At 44.2% G+C, this 16,208-nt stretch overlaps 1 protein-coding gene across 3 annotated transcripts in view; it reads right to left on the bottom strand.

The window, feature by feature from the left end:
- The window catches only part of KATNAL1 (katanin catalytic subunit A1 like 1), a 39,601-nt gene extending 23,755 nt beyond the window's left edge, over positions 1-15,846 (bottom strand). The window contains exons 1-3 of one of the 3 annotated variants that reach the window (XM_034073338.1): positions 15,726-15,846; positions 7,854-7,937; positions 6,646-6,821 (exon numbers count right to left, since the gene is read on the bottom strand). In XM_034073338.1, the coding sequence (XP_033929229.1) occupies positions 6,646-6,807 (162 nt within the window). In that variant the 5' untranslated portion in view covers positions 6,808-6,821; positions 7,854-7,937; positions 15,726-15,846. Of the gene's footprint in view, positions 1-6,645; positions 6,822-7,853; positions 7,938-11,181; positions 11,226-15,405; positions 15,455-15,725 lie in introns of those variants that run through there. The other 2 variants (XM_005149782.4, XM_031049577.2) reach the window with 2 other exon arrangements.
- Positions 15,847-16,208: the final 362 nt, after the last annotated feature.

Here is a 16,208-nt window from a genome sequence, read left to right on the forward strand (position 1 = left end):
CCCATTTCAAGGACAAATTAGGAGGTTTCAGTAGCACAAAGAAAACCTTCTATGCTTTAAAACCCTGTTTAAGAAGAAGAATATACGTGACTGTCATCAGCAAAATAACAGCAAGGACAAAGGCAAAGTAAAGGGTAAATCCCCATGGCCCCGCACAGCTCTTGCAGCGCTGCATTTACTTCACTAGAAGCTCCACATATATCTGTACAAAAGGAGCCTTAGGAAAGGAAAGAATTTGACCATTCACAGTGCAAAGCAGCCTTCTTGCTCATTCCAGATGAGCTCTATCTTTCCAGAGACACAGGACAGCCAGCTTAGGCAGGATTGCTCCTGCTCTGCTTGGCTCTCTTTGCTTTCTCATCACACAGTCAGCAGACACATCTCCCAGTGCAGAAACTTCTAGCTGAGTTACAAGTGTGATTGATTACTGACTTGGTTCCTTCAAACTGTCTAACACACATCCCTCCTGTCCAAAAATAAATCCAGCCAAACAGCTGCTGTGAGGTACAAAGGAATGATACAGTATAAATCCTCCAGGGCACTGCTCTGCAAGAGACAGCCACTTCCAGTGCTCCAGGAATACAGACTGCATTCCTCCTATCAGCCTTCCAGCACATGCGGGAAAGTTGGTGGAAAACAGCTTGCTAGCACTGAGGACTGGAGTACTGTTACTCATCTCTCTAGACCAGCAAAGAGGATGTTATCTGGAAACTGAGGGAAAGTGAGCCTTTGATGCCTTGGAAGCTGAAAACTAGCAACTGCTGGCCATTTTTTGGCCAGACCCAAGCAGACCAAATTCTGACATTCACACCCTTACTGCTTAGCCAGTGCCTGTCAAACCAACCAACAGAAAACCCTCAGTGTACTCAACCAGCAGGATCACAAAGGAAAACCAGCTGGTAAATTCCTAGAGGCCCTAAAGAAACGAAGTCAGATGAATCAGGTGCAGAAAAATGTTCCTTGCAGTTGAGAAACAATCTAGATGTGAGCCAAGAAGGGGTGTGACTTACAGAGGTGACTGAGCAGCATCTTTGAGTGATCAGTGCTACTCTGAGGCAACCTCAGAAGGCTGCAAACAGAAAAATCACTGGTCTGGACTTACCAAATCTCTTTGCCCCCCATCACACCCTTCCCTTTAGGTTATCTATATTGAAGCCGTTTCAGGAGACAGTTGAGCTAATAGCTTATCACTGCCAACTAGGAAGGTCTCACTCCTCATCACTTTTTCTACCTAACCATATTCTGCCACTGCTCTTCTGGATGCAATTATGGCATCACAGTACAGCAATCCAGTTTAGTAAAACAGAAAATTAGCCTAGGAGGGTAAAAAGAAAATACAGGACTGAACTAGAAAGCTGTACTTCCTTACTACCCTGTGATCAGCTGAATCCCAGGAAAAAGAATGTCAAGGTGCAGAGGAGGGAGAGAAGCTGGTGCAGGTGGAGGGAAGACTAAGTGGGGAAGAGTTTGGCTTCTCTGGGTGTTAATTGGATTCAGCTACTGTGTGAAGTTGCCTGCTCCCAAAGCCACACTGTGATACACAAGCCACCCCTACCAGTCACAGCACCTGCTCCACAGAAGCAGCATTGTGAGCATTGGGTGGTACTGGAAAGCCTGATAAAAAGCTTTTCAGCCCAGGGGGTGGCCCCATGGCTTTGTTTTGACAGTCCAGTCCTAAGGATTTACAATAATCAAGCAGAAAATGCATTACCATATGGATATAAAACACAGTGACCAAGAGCTGAGCACAGTCTTTCTTAGTGGTAGTCCCAAAACCCGTTTCAGGGAGTTCCTCTGTATTTCACAATCTGGCAACTGTAGTAGCTTTGACAACACAAGCTTTTATTTGCTATGCCAGAGCTTGTACTTCTATACAATTTCCCACAGCAATAAGCATGGTATTTGTACCTTGGTAAATACAATGTGTGCTGAGGGTTTTTTTAATTATATCATGCTGGAACAAAAACAATCAAGTTTCTATAAAAGTGTTTACCAAACCTGAAATTACTGCCTGTAATTAGTGATAGTTATTCAACAAGCTCCTTTTTTTTTTTAAAGTGAAAATAACAACTCCCTAAACCATTCCCAAAATGGATGCCCTGTAACCCAGCCTGATCCCATGGAATCGAAGTACAGCTCCTGGAATCACAGTTGTTCATGAGCTACCTGCAGTACATTCTTTAATTACTCATGAAGTAACCTATGGAATGTTAATAAAATAAGTGTGATGCAAAAGCAACAGAAACAAAAATTGACTGAAATGGGTTTACAATTAAAACAAAAGCAAAAATCATGCTTTACTCTTTAAGCAAAAGCACAGTGCATCAAATCTCCTGCTCCAGTGGCCACAGTCAGAAAGGTGCCTTGCTGGCAGCTCCCAAAACCCTAAGAATCATTGAACTCCTGTCTCAGCTTCTGTGCTCTCACATACTGTACAACACAGAGCACACACCTATAACATGCAGCAGGTTTTGCTCGACAGGCACTGGCCTTGTTGTAAGCCAATACTATCTCCTGGGGGCATGCTCTGCTGTCATTCTGCAGCTGCTGAACTGTCACTTGAAGCAGCTCTTTCCTACAAGCCAGCTGTCTAGTAAAAAACTGCACCAGCCAAGAGACTCTCTCACAATAAAAAGGGGGAATGTCAACACAAGTAAAGTTCACAGTAGTGGTAAACCTACCTCTTACTGTTGTTAAGCAGAAAAAAAGATGAGTTGCTTCTGATTTTGAATCTTTCCAGTTCCAGCATACATTTACACAGATTAATATGCCTACATGTCAGCCAAACCTCAAAAAGAAGTAACTTTTTCAAACGAGCTCACGGGCCTAGGAGTAAGGCTAAGAATGGAGCTACACTCAGCCACCCAAGAGCAAGCTGGGAACTCCCTGGATGCAAAACAAATAAGGGTCTCAAAGGCAGGTCACCCTTGACATCCCTGAGCCAAGCAAGTGATGGACAATCAATGACAATGAATTTTCCAGTCAGACAAACTCTTATGCTGTCACGCTGCTGCTTTGGTTGCAACACGCCAGGATGCATCTTTTACCCTTTTGAAGCTCTACAGGTTGTACCAGACTAATAACACAATCCCTGTTCCCCGTCAGCATTGATTTTGAAGTTCCAAAAGCAGTACTGAATCAAGTGGGACTGAGCCAGTCAGCTGCTCCCAGGGGAGATAACACATGTTCACATTCCTCCTCCTATCAGCACCAAGCACAAGAAACCCTTGAAATCAGGGTGCTCAGTTGCAAAGCTGAAGCTGTCTGACTGTGCAACATGAAATACAAGCCACCAAATACTTGTACAGAACATTATTCTGTCAAGAACAACCTGAAAGAATTTGTAAACAATGACACCCAAGCAGAGAGAGGTAGATGAAGAGTGTTTGGGAGTCTGACCAAAAATCCCACCTACTTCTGTTTCACCTCTGCTCTACATAGCTCAATAAACCACTGGGAAAATCCTTGGTAGTACATAAGGCAAAAAACCAGATCTACCCAGCATGAGTTACCTGTTCAGGATGGAGCACTCACTGTAGAGAAGTGACCAGATAGGGAGAACAATGAACTGGTGAGCCTCAGAGCCGTGGCTGTAACTATTATTTCTTAGAATCATAGACTGGTTTGGGTTGGAAGGGACCTTAAAGACCATCTAGCTCCTGCTCCTGCCATGGGCAGGAACACCTTGCACAAGACCAGGTTGCTCAAGGCTCCAACCAACCTGGCCTTGCACACTGCCAGGGACAGGGCGTCCACAGTTTCTCTGGGCAACATCTGCCAGTGCCTCACCACCCTCACACTGAAGAATTTCTTCCTAATATCTAATCTAAATCTACCTTCTTTCAGTTTAAAGCCATTCCCCATTGTCCTATCACTACATGCCCTTCTAAAATAATGAGATGTTACTCATATGAACATTCCTATTTTTGAGGGAACATGTATACAAACACCTAAAACTGAGTTTACTGCCTCAGAAGTACCAGTAGGACAAACACCCTGTTCGTGCACTGCACACAAATGTACAGAAAGGAAGGACCTCAGATCCCCTCAGCATCGATGTCCCAGGAATACTTCAGAAGGTTCAAGATTGTGAAAGTATATGCAGACAGTACATCTCAGAGAATAAATGTATTAAGTAACAATCTTCTCCTTCAAGCACTTACCAACGTGGACATTCACACTGTGAATCATTCCCAGCAATAAAAGCTCTACCTACCCAGTGTCTGCTAGAGATTGCTAAACTCCACCTCCAGAAGATACCAGTAGCATTATCTCCATCAGATTCCTCAGAGAATGGAGATATCTAAGAACCTAAAGAACAGGCTAGCTCCATACACCAGAGGAGACAGAATTTCATGTAGAAATCAACTGCTTTCACCCCCTTTACTATGACCTAAGGATTGCTTTGCTTCTTGTATCACTTGCAAGAAGCATACAGGTGCGTGAATGCTGCTCCTGCACATTACTGGTACCAAGAGGGTAAAACCTGAATTTTGCTAAACTTATGTGTATGGCATAACTCTTTCATGAGAATGATCTAAAAAGAAAAAAAAATCTAAATACTATTGTAATATTATGAATGTTTCTTGTGATACAACTTTTGGTTTAATTCTTTTCAGAACAGGCTGTCAGACAGCTACTGAATGTGATTGACAGTTTGGATGCAGCCACTGTTGGAGCTCAAAAACAGTGCTAACATCCAGATCATCAGACTCCCTCTTAGTCTGTCTCAAGGAGTGAGAAACCACAGTGATTTATCAAAAGTGGGTAAGAAAGCAGAACTACTTCTACAGGTCTCACAAACCTATTCATGTGCAGGTATGGAAAGGCTAATGATTCCAGGGCTGCATTGTTTGCTCTCAGGGCTATATTATTTTGTTCCCAGTGCTCTAGCTAGTTCTATAAATGAATGAGAAGACAAACAGCCTGAGAATGAAGACCTTCTGTTTTCTAAACCATCCTGCTTACTTTTTGTTGTTTGTCCCTGAGCCAAAACCCTGAGCACCAGTAATGGCAAAGAAGTACTGTGACAGAGCTCATCTGCCACCCCTGTGTTGGGAAGTTTCAGAATTAACACGAGAGCACAGTGTGACAGACGCTGCCCCACCTGCTGCTGATCTTTCTGGGGACAGTTCTTCAAAGCATTTACGGGACACAGTCAGGGACCATTCTGTTTTCACCTAAAAGGGATAATTTCTGAGAATGCGCCAACTTCAGATCCTCTGCTAAGGAGCCAGCTGCCTTCTCCAAGGAATAATCCTGGAAACTGTATTACTGGTCTTTTTTCACTTGGGGCTCATCTCCAACGTACAACACTCATCCCATGTTGCACAGGCTTCTCTGAAGCTGTTTAAACAACACACAGCCTTCACAAGGTATGAGCTGTTAAAAGTTTAATGGAAGAATCGATGTAATCAGAGGAAACACTAAATACTGTATGTAAGTGAAGAAAATACAGTGATGAAGCTGCAGAACAAGAAAAGCTTCACATTCTGTGTTCATATCAGCTACAAATTTATCAGGAATTAAGGACACAAATGGGGCATGAGCACTGGAATCAGGATGCTCTGGCAAGTGGAACTGCTAAAAAACAAATACCTGAATGTGAATATCTCCTACACAACATTCAGCTTATTACAGCACAGGAAAGCTAGGCAGTACATGCTTTGCATATGAGCTCTTAATAAGAAGACAGACCTCTACAGCTTTGTGATAAACCTATGAATAGTACTGTCATTATGAAATGATTGCTAACAGTGTTGGAGCTATCAGTACACAGATACTTGATGTTAGTATCAGATATTTCAAGCACAAAACCATAACCAAAGCACTTCCTGCAATGAAAAGGAAAAATATACTTCTAAGTGACATCATTTAAACATGGTATTTAGAAAAACTCTTCTTGAAATCATCTCTTCAGCTACTTACTGCAAAATTACTTTTTATAGGAGCTATGTTCTTTCAAAACATTATATTTATGCAACATGAGTTCTTTATTCTGGAATATGCTTTTATATGTTTATCCTCTTTTTTTATGGAACATATTTTGTGCACTGAAAAATGGGACCACAAAATGTGAGGAAGATTTAAATACTGATAGTGCTAAATGAGGGTTCTTGCGTTTCACCTACAGATTACTTCCTTGGCTTCAACACTATTCTGCTTAGCAGGGAGATGCATGTGTGCAAGACTCAGGCAAAGAGTATTACTTGGAGTTTTAGAAACCTGATCCAAATTTGCACATTGTAGTGTTATAGTTAGCTGCTACTCAAGACAGTAATTTTTGTGATGCTAACCCATTCATTCATGTCTTAGTTTACTGGACATTGGATGGTCAAAAGATATAACAGCAAAAGGAAGACCTCAGCAAAACAGTCTTTCCAAAGTATGCAATCACACACAGACTAGAGATCAGATAGACATCCTGAGAGAAAACAATCAAAAACCAGATTCAATCAGAACTAAATAATTCCTTTTGAACACACTACAAAAAATATTTTCCCATAAATATCAACAAAATATTGTAAAAGAAATGTTTCAAACTTAACTGAAATATATGTCCTCTACATCTTAAAAGGTTTGGGAAGCATAGTGTGTTTTTCAAATATCAAGTGACAGAATAAAGGCAACCTTATCTCATCCTACCTGCTGCCATTTGCCCTTAATTGCTGGATCCCTGATCGACTGGCAATGCCTCTGGATTTGCTGGATGACACCCTGGTAATATACCATAGAAGAGTCATAATTCCCAAGGAGTGCATATTCTCTTCCTTTTTTGGCATTATCACAAATCTCTGCTAAATTCATCTTCAGTCAGAAATCTAAAAGAGAACATAATAATCAGAAAAAAAATGAACTGCGCATGCCATAGAGTAACTCAGACTGTGACACTTTAGTCATTTTAGTTTTGTTTTTCTCTTATAGTTGAATTGTGTTTTTCCACCCCCCAATTCCCATCCAGTCCCCCTCTTTTTCAAACATTTAGCTCTGCAGTATCTTGTTACTAGCCTAAGGTTTCAGATCATGAATCATAACTCCTTTGTAGTGATAAAAAAACACAACTTCTTTGCAAGCCTTTGGCCCCAGTCCTGTTAAATTACTGCAAGAAAATTAAATGCCCTGTCCACATTGAACCAAACAAGCCAAGCTTGAATTTGTAGATCACCACAATATATTAGCAGCCATCAACCCCTGAATCACAAATCACACAAGGCATTAAATTGCTATTTATACTGTTGTATTACATACATGCCTAAATGTGCCAACCAGCATCAGGGAAATCTGCACTTAGCACTTTCAAGAGCCCTCACCCTAATGAGATTATGACATGGTTGAATGACTGCTTTACTATAGACAAAGTTGAGAGCCTCATTCTGTTTAAATATTCTTTCAAAGTACTCCAGCATCCACATGCTGACTTGAGTTTTTTCATTAGATTTAACATGTCACTTTGGGATTTATGGCAGAGTTAGCAATCCAAATTTAAGATTCTTTAAAACAGCGATTCCCAAAGTACAACCTTCCCCTAGACCCCAAAACAATTTAAGATTTACGGATTTTACTAACATTTTTATACAAGTAGTAAATCACAGCATGACTTTAAGGCAAACCTGTACTTTTTCCAGTAACCATTCAAGAAAGCAATTTTAAACCACCTACTGAAAAGCAAGCTATGTTACAATCACAGAATGGTTTGGGTTGGACCCCCCTGCCATGGACAAGGACACCTCACACTAGACCATGTCACCCAAGGCCCTGTCCAACCTCACCTAGGCTTGTATTTAAGATGAAAGATCGAAGCAGTGCCTGCCCTTTTATCTGAATCCCACATGACCCAAAGTCTAGGTCCTTACCACACAAAAAGAGCATCAGTTCCTTTCTCTTGTCCTCTGACTCAGGATGTGTGGAGTCCCTGACATTCACCCAGATATAAACCTCTGGAAATCAAAAATATAAAATTATCATTCATAGCTACACAATGCAAAGAGTTGCACTGAACAAGGGGGAGAAGGCAGAGGGTGGTCCACTAGCTGCACCAAGGCTTTGGCAAGACCAAAGCATTTGAGAAGAAACAGGGAAGGAGGGGTACAGCCAGATGGGAAAACAGCAGCGCATGGGGCCTAGTGCAGCACATAGTTCAGGCTGCACAGCTGAAGACAACCTGTGATATGGGGTGTGTGCAGTAGGAGCAGGTGGTATCGGAGAGAAGCCAGAACAGGGAGAAACAACCTTTTACATCCTACTGGGTTATAAAAATGTTAGTAGTTTTTATAGAACAGACAAGATAGCATTAAGGAGGATGTATCTTATGCCTTTGTATTCCCTCATGCTTAGCAAAATTCAGATCTCTGACAAGAAGTTAAACCAACATCCACGTGACCTTCATTTTGCCTGTCCTGAACACCGCCTATCGCAACACACGCTCTACCTCCCAACAGTGCCAGAACTGATGGTCCTTACTGCTACCTGCAGCTGCATACTAGGTCTGCTCCAGCACCTCTTCACTCCTGCTCCCTGTAACTAAGCCCTCACTTGTACCTACTGGCCACACGGCTTCTATGTGGCTGAAGATTTTGATGGCAAGAACACACTGCTGCCCACAGCTCATATGCTACTGAGCACAGAAGGACGCATTGGGGCTTACTTGTCCTTGTGCTGTGACACAAACATTTCAGCTTGCAGATCATCCCAGCATCTACTATAAACTTCTGGTAGAAAGGGTGATGATTCTATATTGTTTTCTCTTGGTGCTGAGGAAAGGCAGGATACATCATTGGAAGGCTCTAGCTTTGTGGCAAGTAAGACCATTTAATTTTAAAATGCAGAAGATGATAACTGATAGGAAAAAGTGCTGTCACTTGCATTGCACTGGAAATGGATAAAAAGATAGAAACTGAATATAGGTTACAACCCATTCAGATCTGATAAGTCAACTTATAAACAAACAAAGCACCACCTAGGGCAGAATCCATGGCCCCATCTTCAAACACATCCAGGTTAAGATCTGTTGCACAACTGGCTTGTCCCCATAAGGAAAATGGTTCTCAAATCTCTGCTGGATTTCCCCACATGTAGCAAAAAACAAGAGAGTAAATAAAACATTTCTAAGGAAATGCTGCATTCAACTCCCAGAAATCCATTAAACATGTACGTACTTTAGCAATTTCTTGTATTTGTTCATTACAGCTAGTTCACACCCTGCAGGCATGTGCTTAATTCCCCTTTGCCATAAGAGGGCTGACACTCATAAACAGCTCCCCTTAAGCTCAGAAGAGTGCCCTGCTCACCAGAGGACACAACCTCCTGTCTCCAGCCCAACCTGTGGGCAGAAAGTGAGGCATAGCATCCACACAAGCACATACTCACTTCAGAATAATGGTTAGCTCAGGAAGCTGGGAAGCAGGAGGTAGAAAAATTTACATGGTCTTAAAACTGCTAGGGGAAACCAAATGAGAATCTCCCATGTCCTCCAGCAACCAAGAGTCTGGGGGCTTCTGGCCTCATGCTGGTGACACTGAAGCTTAAGTGCGTAACACTGGAGAGCTTCTAAACACCAACAGGCACTGAAACTTGGAGCATAGAGGGAGGTTCATGCATGTACATGTATGAACTTACTGAACAGTTGGTGCCTCCAGAGCTAGGCTAACAAAAGCTTCTGGATCTTTCTCTTAGATTCAGGCACTTAAATTTTTACTTATCACCTACCCTAGACACCAAAACAGGTAATATAGCTTGAGAGGATGAATATAACATCACCCATATACCTGAGACATATTTGAAACAACAGATGTAGATCTCAGTCCTAAATCAAGTGCTCTCCCTGACCCCCAGGCAGCTCTTTGAAGTTCTACTGTGAAAAGACTGGCAGTTTGAAACTAATGGCTAAAAATTGTTTGAACAAACTACAAACCTCTTACACACACAAGTGATGGTAACGTTAGTTCAGAACAGCCAAAGCAAGTCAAAACAAGTATATCCAAAATTAAGGAAAGATTATTTTTAGGAAGGAATTCCTGCCTGTATTGTTTTCTGGACAACACACTCTTCAGCACTGTGTGTGGGGAGGAAAAGGTAGCTTGCAGTAGGTGGAGGCTTTTTCATGTTATGTACTTACTTTTTTATTATCTGTTCAACATTATGTTATAGAGTTCTTACAACATTGCAAAAGTCCAAGGAACCAGAAATACAGAAGTCATACACAGTGCTTTTGCTGTTTGTTCTTTTGTTGTTGGGAGTTTTGTTTAAATAATTGGTTTTCCTATCATATCACAGCCACAGCTGTTATCAGGTACATTTAGAGTACCTTACACATTACTTGTGACATCAGCTTTTCCTTCTATCATTACGGGGTTCTTTCCTGCACTAGACCATAACAGCTCCACAGCACATCAAGATATCCTTAGAGATTCTTTAGTTCACGGATCATTGACAAGAAGAGACATTATAGACATTCATGTCAGCATAGCTGCCACACATAGTGTCTTAAGCCCACTTGTTAAAACCCTGCAGCAGCTAGGCTAAAAGGTCACAGGGGATATTAATCTCTATCCTTTGGAGCATAAGCTGAGCTGATCCCTATCTGGGGTCAGAAAATAATTTTTCCCTCAGAACTAAAGCAACACACAGCTCAGCAAGATCCAAAAGACAGTCTCTATTTTAACATTCAAGCATCATACACACACAAATATATCCATAGGAAGATAGATACAGTGACTGTGTGAATGGTGGGCAAAGGAGGACACCTTGTTTAGCACACTATTCCAAACTTGTGTGCAATACCAGAGGGAATGCAGGACAACTGCCCCCTTCGGCCCATCTCCCCCCTTAATCTCACACCACAGTGCTATCGGAGGCAATAAATGCTCACCCCTGTAGCTGGGGTCTGTAGCAGGGGCTTTGCTATTGCTTGACATCGAACATTCAGCTCTGCAAGTGTCAAAATGAAAGGCATCTCTACTGTCTTTACATGTCTCCTTTATGCCTGTATGTTTTGACACAATCAGTTACACAACTGCAACCCATTTTCTCCACAGCCACCCAACTCATGCACTGGATGGATGATGCTCAGTAAATAAGCAGTTACTCATTTTTGCTTTGCTCTCACTGCTCCAATAGCCTTTTTCAGAATCAGTCTTTTCTTGAAATTAGTTATTAACCCCTCACTGTAGGGCTATAACATACCTGTTTTTTTCTGGATGTGTGCCTTTCTCTGACCAAAATTTTACCCAGGCAGACCAAAGAGATTGCTGGGCATATGGTCTCAGCTGGGCTCCACAGCTCCCAGAGACTGCTGGGCATATGGTCTCACATCTTAACAGCTGTGCAGCATTGCTGACTGGACAGCCGAACATCTGGAAAGGCCTGGGCATACACAGATGAAGACTGGTTACTAATTCTGTTTCTCATTTTCTGCACATCAGCCATGCAGCACGATGTCAGGCATCCCGAAAGGCGGTGGAAGAGACCCAACTAACGTCACAAGACAGAGCCACACTGTTAGGCACCATCTTCTGAAATCCAGTGCTGAGTTACCTCAGTTTAAGGCCATGTTGGTTATGTAAGGCAGCTATGACCAGTTCTGAACAGCTTCCTCTCCCTCAATTATGTTTTCTCTTAAAACAGCACATCAATCCTATTTCCCATTGTCTCTTCAAAGTTAAAACTTGGTAAAATGGAGACATATAACGGTATGACAATACCTTACCTGGAACTGCAAAACCAACTGGAACATTATCAGATGAAGAAAAAAAACCACTTTTTTTCACATGACTTGTGATTCCTACTAGGAGCCTACAGAAGTCTACTTCTGACTGAAATACAGACTATTTCTTTTTCATATGCTTGATGTATTTTGTTTGATTTTTAAGAATAAGTTATTCAAAACCACAATTATTAAAAAAAATGTCTTGCCTGCTTCATTAGAAAGATTATCCCTTCTATTTTGGATTTGAGTGCAGAACAATTGGTCTTCATTCCTGATAATTAACCATCCCTGCTCAGAAGCAATCCCTGATGCTGCAGACAATTAGCAGGCATTACGTTTGTGTGACAAAAACAACATTTTAACTGATCATTGTCAGATAAAATACAAACAAACAAACTGCCTGCCAAGTTCCACAGCCGAATCTATCTTTCCTGGTTAACTTGGCTTTGTTTTAACCTGCAGCTGTGGTCCCATGGACTGGTGTGGAAGCTAACAATCATTACCTCACAGGATCATAACTCCTGTTAAATTTATATATATATATATAAATAACGTGACTCAGTTCCAGCAGATTGGATTTAAACTACATTTGAATGGCTTCTTGAATCAAAGACAAGAAGTGTGCTATTCCAGTACTTTTTTTCCTTCTGCTGTGTGCATCAGAATGGCTACAGCCACAGGAGCAGCACTGGGGTTTGCGGCAAGTATGTCATTGGAGCCATCAATCACTGCTCAACATGTCACTTCAAAGCAGCACACACCCCAGGTAAAACATATACACACACCGTGGTCCAGGAAACCCAGCACCAAGGGATCTTTCAATTCAGTTAACTGCTCACTTTTAATTGGCTTTTGGCTTCTTTGCACTGAAACTCTGTTTTGAAATAGCAGAAGTAGAGTTAATGGGGAAATGTGTGTGGAAGTGGGAAGGAGAATAAGCATGCACGCAGGCCTCAAACTATTTTTGTGTGGAATCTTCTGAGAGCTAACCTGAAGCTGAGTTGAATGTTATTTTAAAAGCAAGTGAAAAGAAAGGAATCTTCAAATGAAGTGAAGATATACACCGTAAGTTACAAATAAACACAAATACATGAGAAACTACTAAACAGCTGGTCAATGTTTTAATTAGTGATAATGCACTATTGCATCAAACAGAAAGCACCCTGGAGAATGAAACCACCATTTGCAAAGCCTTTGAACTACAATTTTCTTAAGAACTAGAAAGAGGAGAATCAGGGATGGTTGTGCTATTCCTAAAACTGACTGCAAAATGCATCCTTCTCCAGAGCACCTTGTGACCATATGGATATGCTTGAAGTTGATACACACCACCCATTATTCAGGGTAATGAGGTGTCCGTCAGCTAGGCTGGGTAACATTAACTAAAACAGCTAACACTAACACTGTGGGGCACTCTAGGGAGTGCAACTGCATGCACACAAGGGTTCAGGCATCAAGAGGCTTGCTAGCTCCTTCTCTATCTTACTGTTGCTGGACCCAGGCTGGCTCCACACATCTCCTCTCCAGCACATTCTCAGGACTCCTGGCATTAGTACTACCCCAAACACAAGCTAGCGTTCAGGTGGCACCAGCCTTGAGGTGACCAGCCCCTCCTCATCTGACAGGATGCAGGACTCTGATAGCTGAAGGATTCTGAAGGACCCATACAGAGCTCAACAAAGTGGAACTCGGCCCAAATCAATAATCTCTCTGGCCACTTTGTGGAGCCACTTGCTTCTCTGCACATCATGTGTGTAAGCACTTCTAGTAGAGCAAATATGCCACCAAAGATTCACAAGATGGGTCTGTGCAGAGCCAGCTTGGGTTCAAAGCATTTATTAGGTTGAGCTCTGTGCCAAGAAAGGCAGTTAAACTGCTTCTGCACCTGGCCCTGGACACAGCATATCCGTGTTCCCATAGTGCTGCAGCTCATGAGGCCTGCCAGACCATAGGTAACTCCACAAAGATTCCGTTCTGGTACTGCTACACTCCTAGAGCAGCCAATCTGCAACCCAGATAAACTTTCCATGAATAAGTGCAGGTTTAATGGACTCACAAATGTGTTTATAACCCTGACTCATAAGGTCAGAATTTAGGCCTGAATACTTTTCCATCTTCTGAATTCCCCTCTGAATTCCAAGGAACTGGCACTTTAAGGCTACAAATGCATATTTTTAATAAGAATTTTGGGTTTTTTTTAATTGTTCTAAAGTATATATCGTTTAAAATATATGCTTACATGCATATTGCTGTTAGTGCTACAGACATCAAGTCCTCACATTTCTCAGCTCATCCTCAGAAGAATCAGTGTTGTTGGTTTTCGGTTGGGGTTTTTTTTCAATTATTTACACAGAAAATCAGAAAAAGACTACTATTGTTTCCTTAGCTTCCAATTACTTTTCTGTCTTGAGATTGCAATTAGCTCAGGAGAGGATTCATTCCTCTGTTACCTGCTCAAAACCCCTTTTCTCCAAGACCAAAGCACCCTGGAAGCATGCTGCAGCAAATATATTCACTTCCACAGTCTGGCAAGGACCAGAAGCTGCAAGAAGCCTAAGCCTTTCCTAGTATGTATCTGACATGGGGTTAGAAACGTCCAATTGCAATAAAAATCAACATGCACTGCAAAGAAATCCATCTCTGTGACATTTGAAACTGTATTAGGAATAACCATTCAGTATTCATATGCAAGGGAGTATTAATGCACTGATCTTTTTAAGATACAGATTTTCCAGAATGAAAAATAACTCCCTTTAATAAACCAGTCATAAACGTGTATTTTATATATGATATGGGAAAGGAACTGTGATTTTATTCCCCCTCATGCCTGTAGGAGAATACAAGATAAAGGATAACACCAGAACTGTCATCAGAGTAAATGGAAAGGGAAGAGAGACAAATGCAAACACTGTCATCATGGCAGAAATGTGGGCACAATAGAAATTAAGTAGAATTATTTTAAGAAGTAACACTGTGTCACACCATGTAAAGATGACCTAGTACAGCAATCTCAACAGAGCCGAAGTGTGGTAGGACAACTATAAAGTCAACTGGTTGAGGAAACTTTCAGAGCCATTAGCTCCTGGCTCTCTTTGGCCGTGGCTTCCTCCCTGTCCACTCCAGCAGCCTCCAGCCTACCTCAGCCCTGCAGTCCCTGTACAGCCCTCCCCTCGCATCTGCTCTTCCACGCCTCCTCCAACAGACCTCTCCTTTCATCCATTCACCCATGTTACTACATGCCCCTGGTACTCTTCCCTCAACCTTCAGCAGTCCCCACTTGCTGACACAAACCACTCAATGGACCCTCCCCTCAGCGCACCTCCCGACTGCACTCACCCTCCCACGCTCCTCCCGTCCACCCCTGCATTCCTTCGTCCTCCTAGGAACTGACGCTATAGCATCACTAGCATCACACCTCTCCCTCTGCAGCCGTCCATCCCCCGGCACACCCCTCCCCCCGGCCCGCGTCCCCGAGCCCGGCCTGCCGCACCCCGCTCCCTCGGCGGCACAGTTCACCCTCTCCGGCCGTCTCCCCGCATCCCGCTCCCCCAGGCACCGTGCACCCTTTCCACACTGCCCTTCCCGGCGGCGCTGAGGGGGCACCCTTAACCCTCGGGACCATCATGCCCTCAGCAGCGGCTCCTAACAGACGAGTCACCTCAGCGCCCAGCGCCCTCTCTCAGACCGAGCCCCCTCCTCACCATAGCCTCCTCCGCGGGGGCACACCGCAGCACCCATCTCCCCAGCCCGCCCCGCCGGCCTTGCACGCTGGGGTTTGTAGTTCCCACCAGCCACCTCGCCCCTCAGCCCCCGCTCCGGCAGGAGGTAGCGGACTACACTTCCCAGCAGGCTCCGCGGCAGGGGGCCGCTGCCCTCTGCCAGCCTCTCCCTCTGGTACCCCCCATTCTTCCCACCGCTGCCTCCCTCAGGCAGGGAGGGTGGCTGTTGGGCCGGGGTACGAGCTGCGCCCGCCCCGGGTAGTGCCGTGAGGGGCCGCTCTGTAGCCGGGCCCTGCCGTTACCTGGGAGAGCCGGGGTGCGTGTCCGCGGACGGGAGCGGCGCGGGGAGGGGGCGCAGCGCTTCTGCTCTGTCAGACCGCGGAGGGGGGAAAGAGGCACCGGGGAGAGAGGGGACGAGGACGGGCGGGGAAGGCGGCGGCGGCGACGGGTGGTTGCCATGGCGGCGGCGGGGCGCGGGGAGGGGACGGCATCCCGCTACCGCTACCCCGCCCCTGCTGCAGGCCGCCGGGCCCGCAGGCGGTGCTGGGCCAGCTCCGGCCGCTGCCGCGTCCCCGGCCGTGCTCTGGCGGAGGGAAGGGTGGGGCTTTCCCGGAGAGCCAGAAACAAAGGAGCATCCCGCCGCGCCCCTCTGGGGTAGCGGTTTGGCCGCCCTTGGATGATCCGTGTGCGAACCGCCCCAGCTGAGGCCCGCAGAGAGCCTCCATCCCTGCCAGCTGGGGCAGCAGGGCAGCTGAAGGGGCCCCTCAGGCGGGAGGAGGGTGTCG

This window comes from Melopsittacus undulatus, chromosome 2 (genome assembly GCF_012275295.1).
Source record: "Melopsittacus undulatus isolate bMelUnd1 chromosome 2, bMelUnd1.mat.Z, whole genome shotgun sequence".
Taxonomy (NCBI): Eukaryota; Metazoa; Chordata; class Aves; order Psittaciformes; family Psittaculidae; genus Melopsittacus; species Melopsittacus undulatus.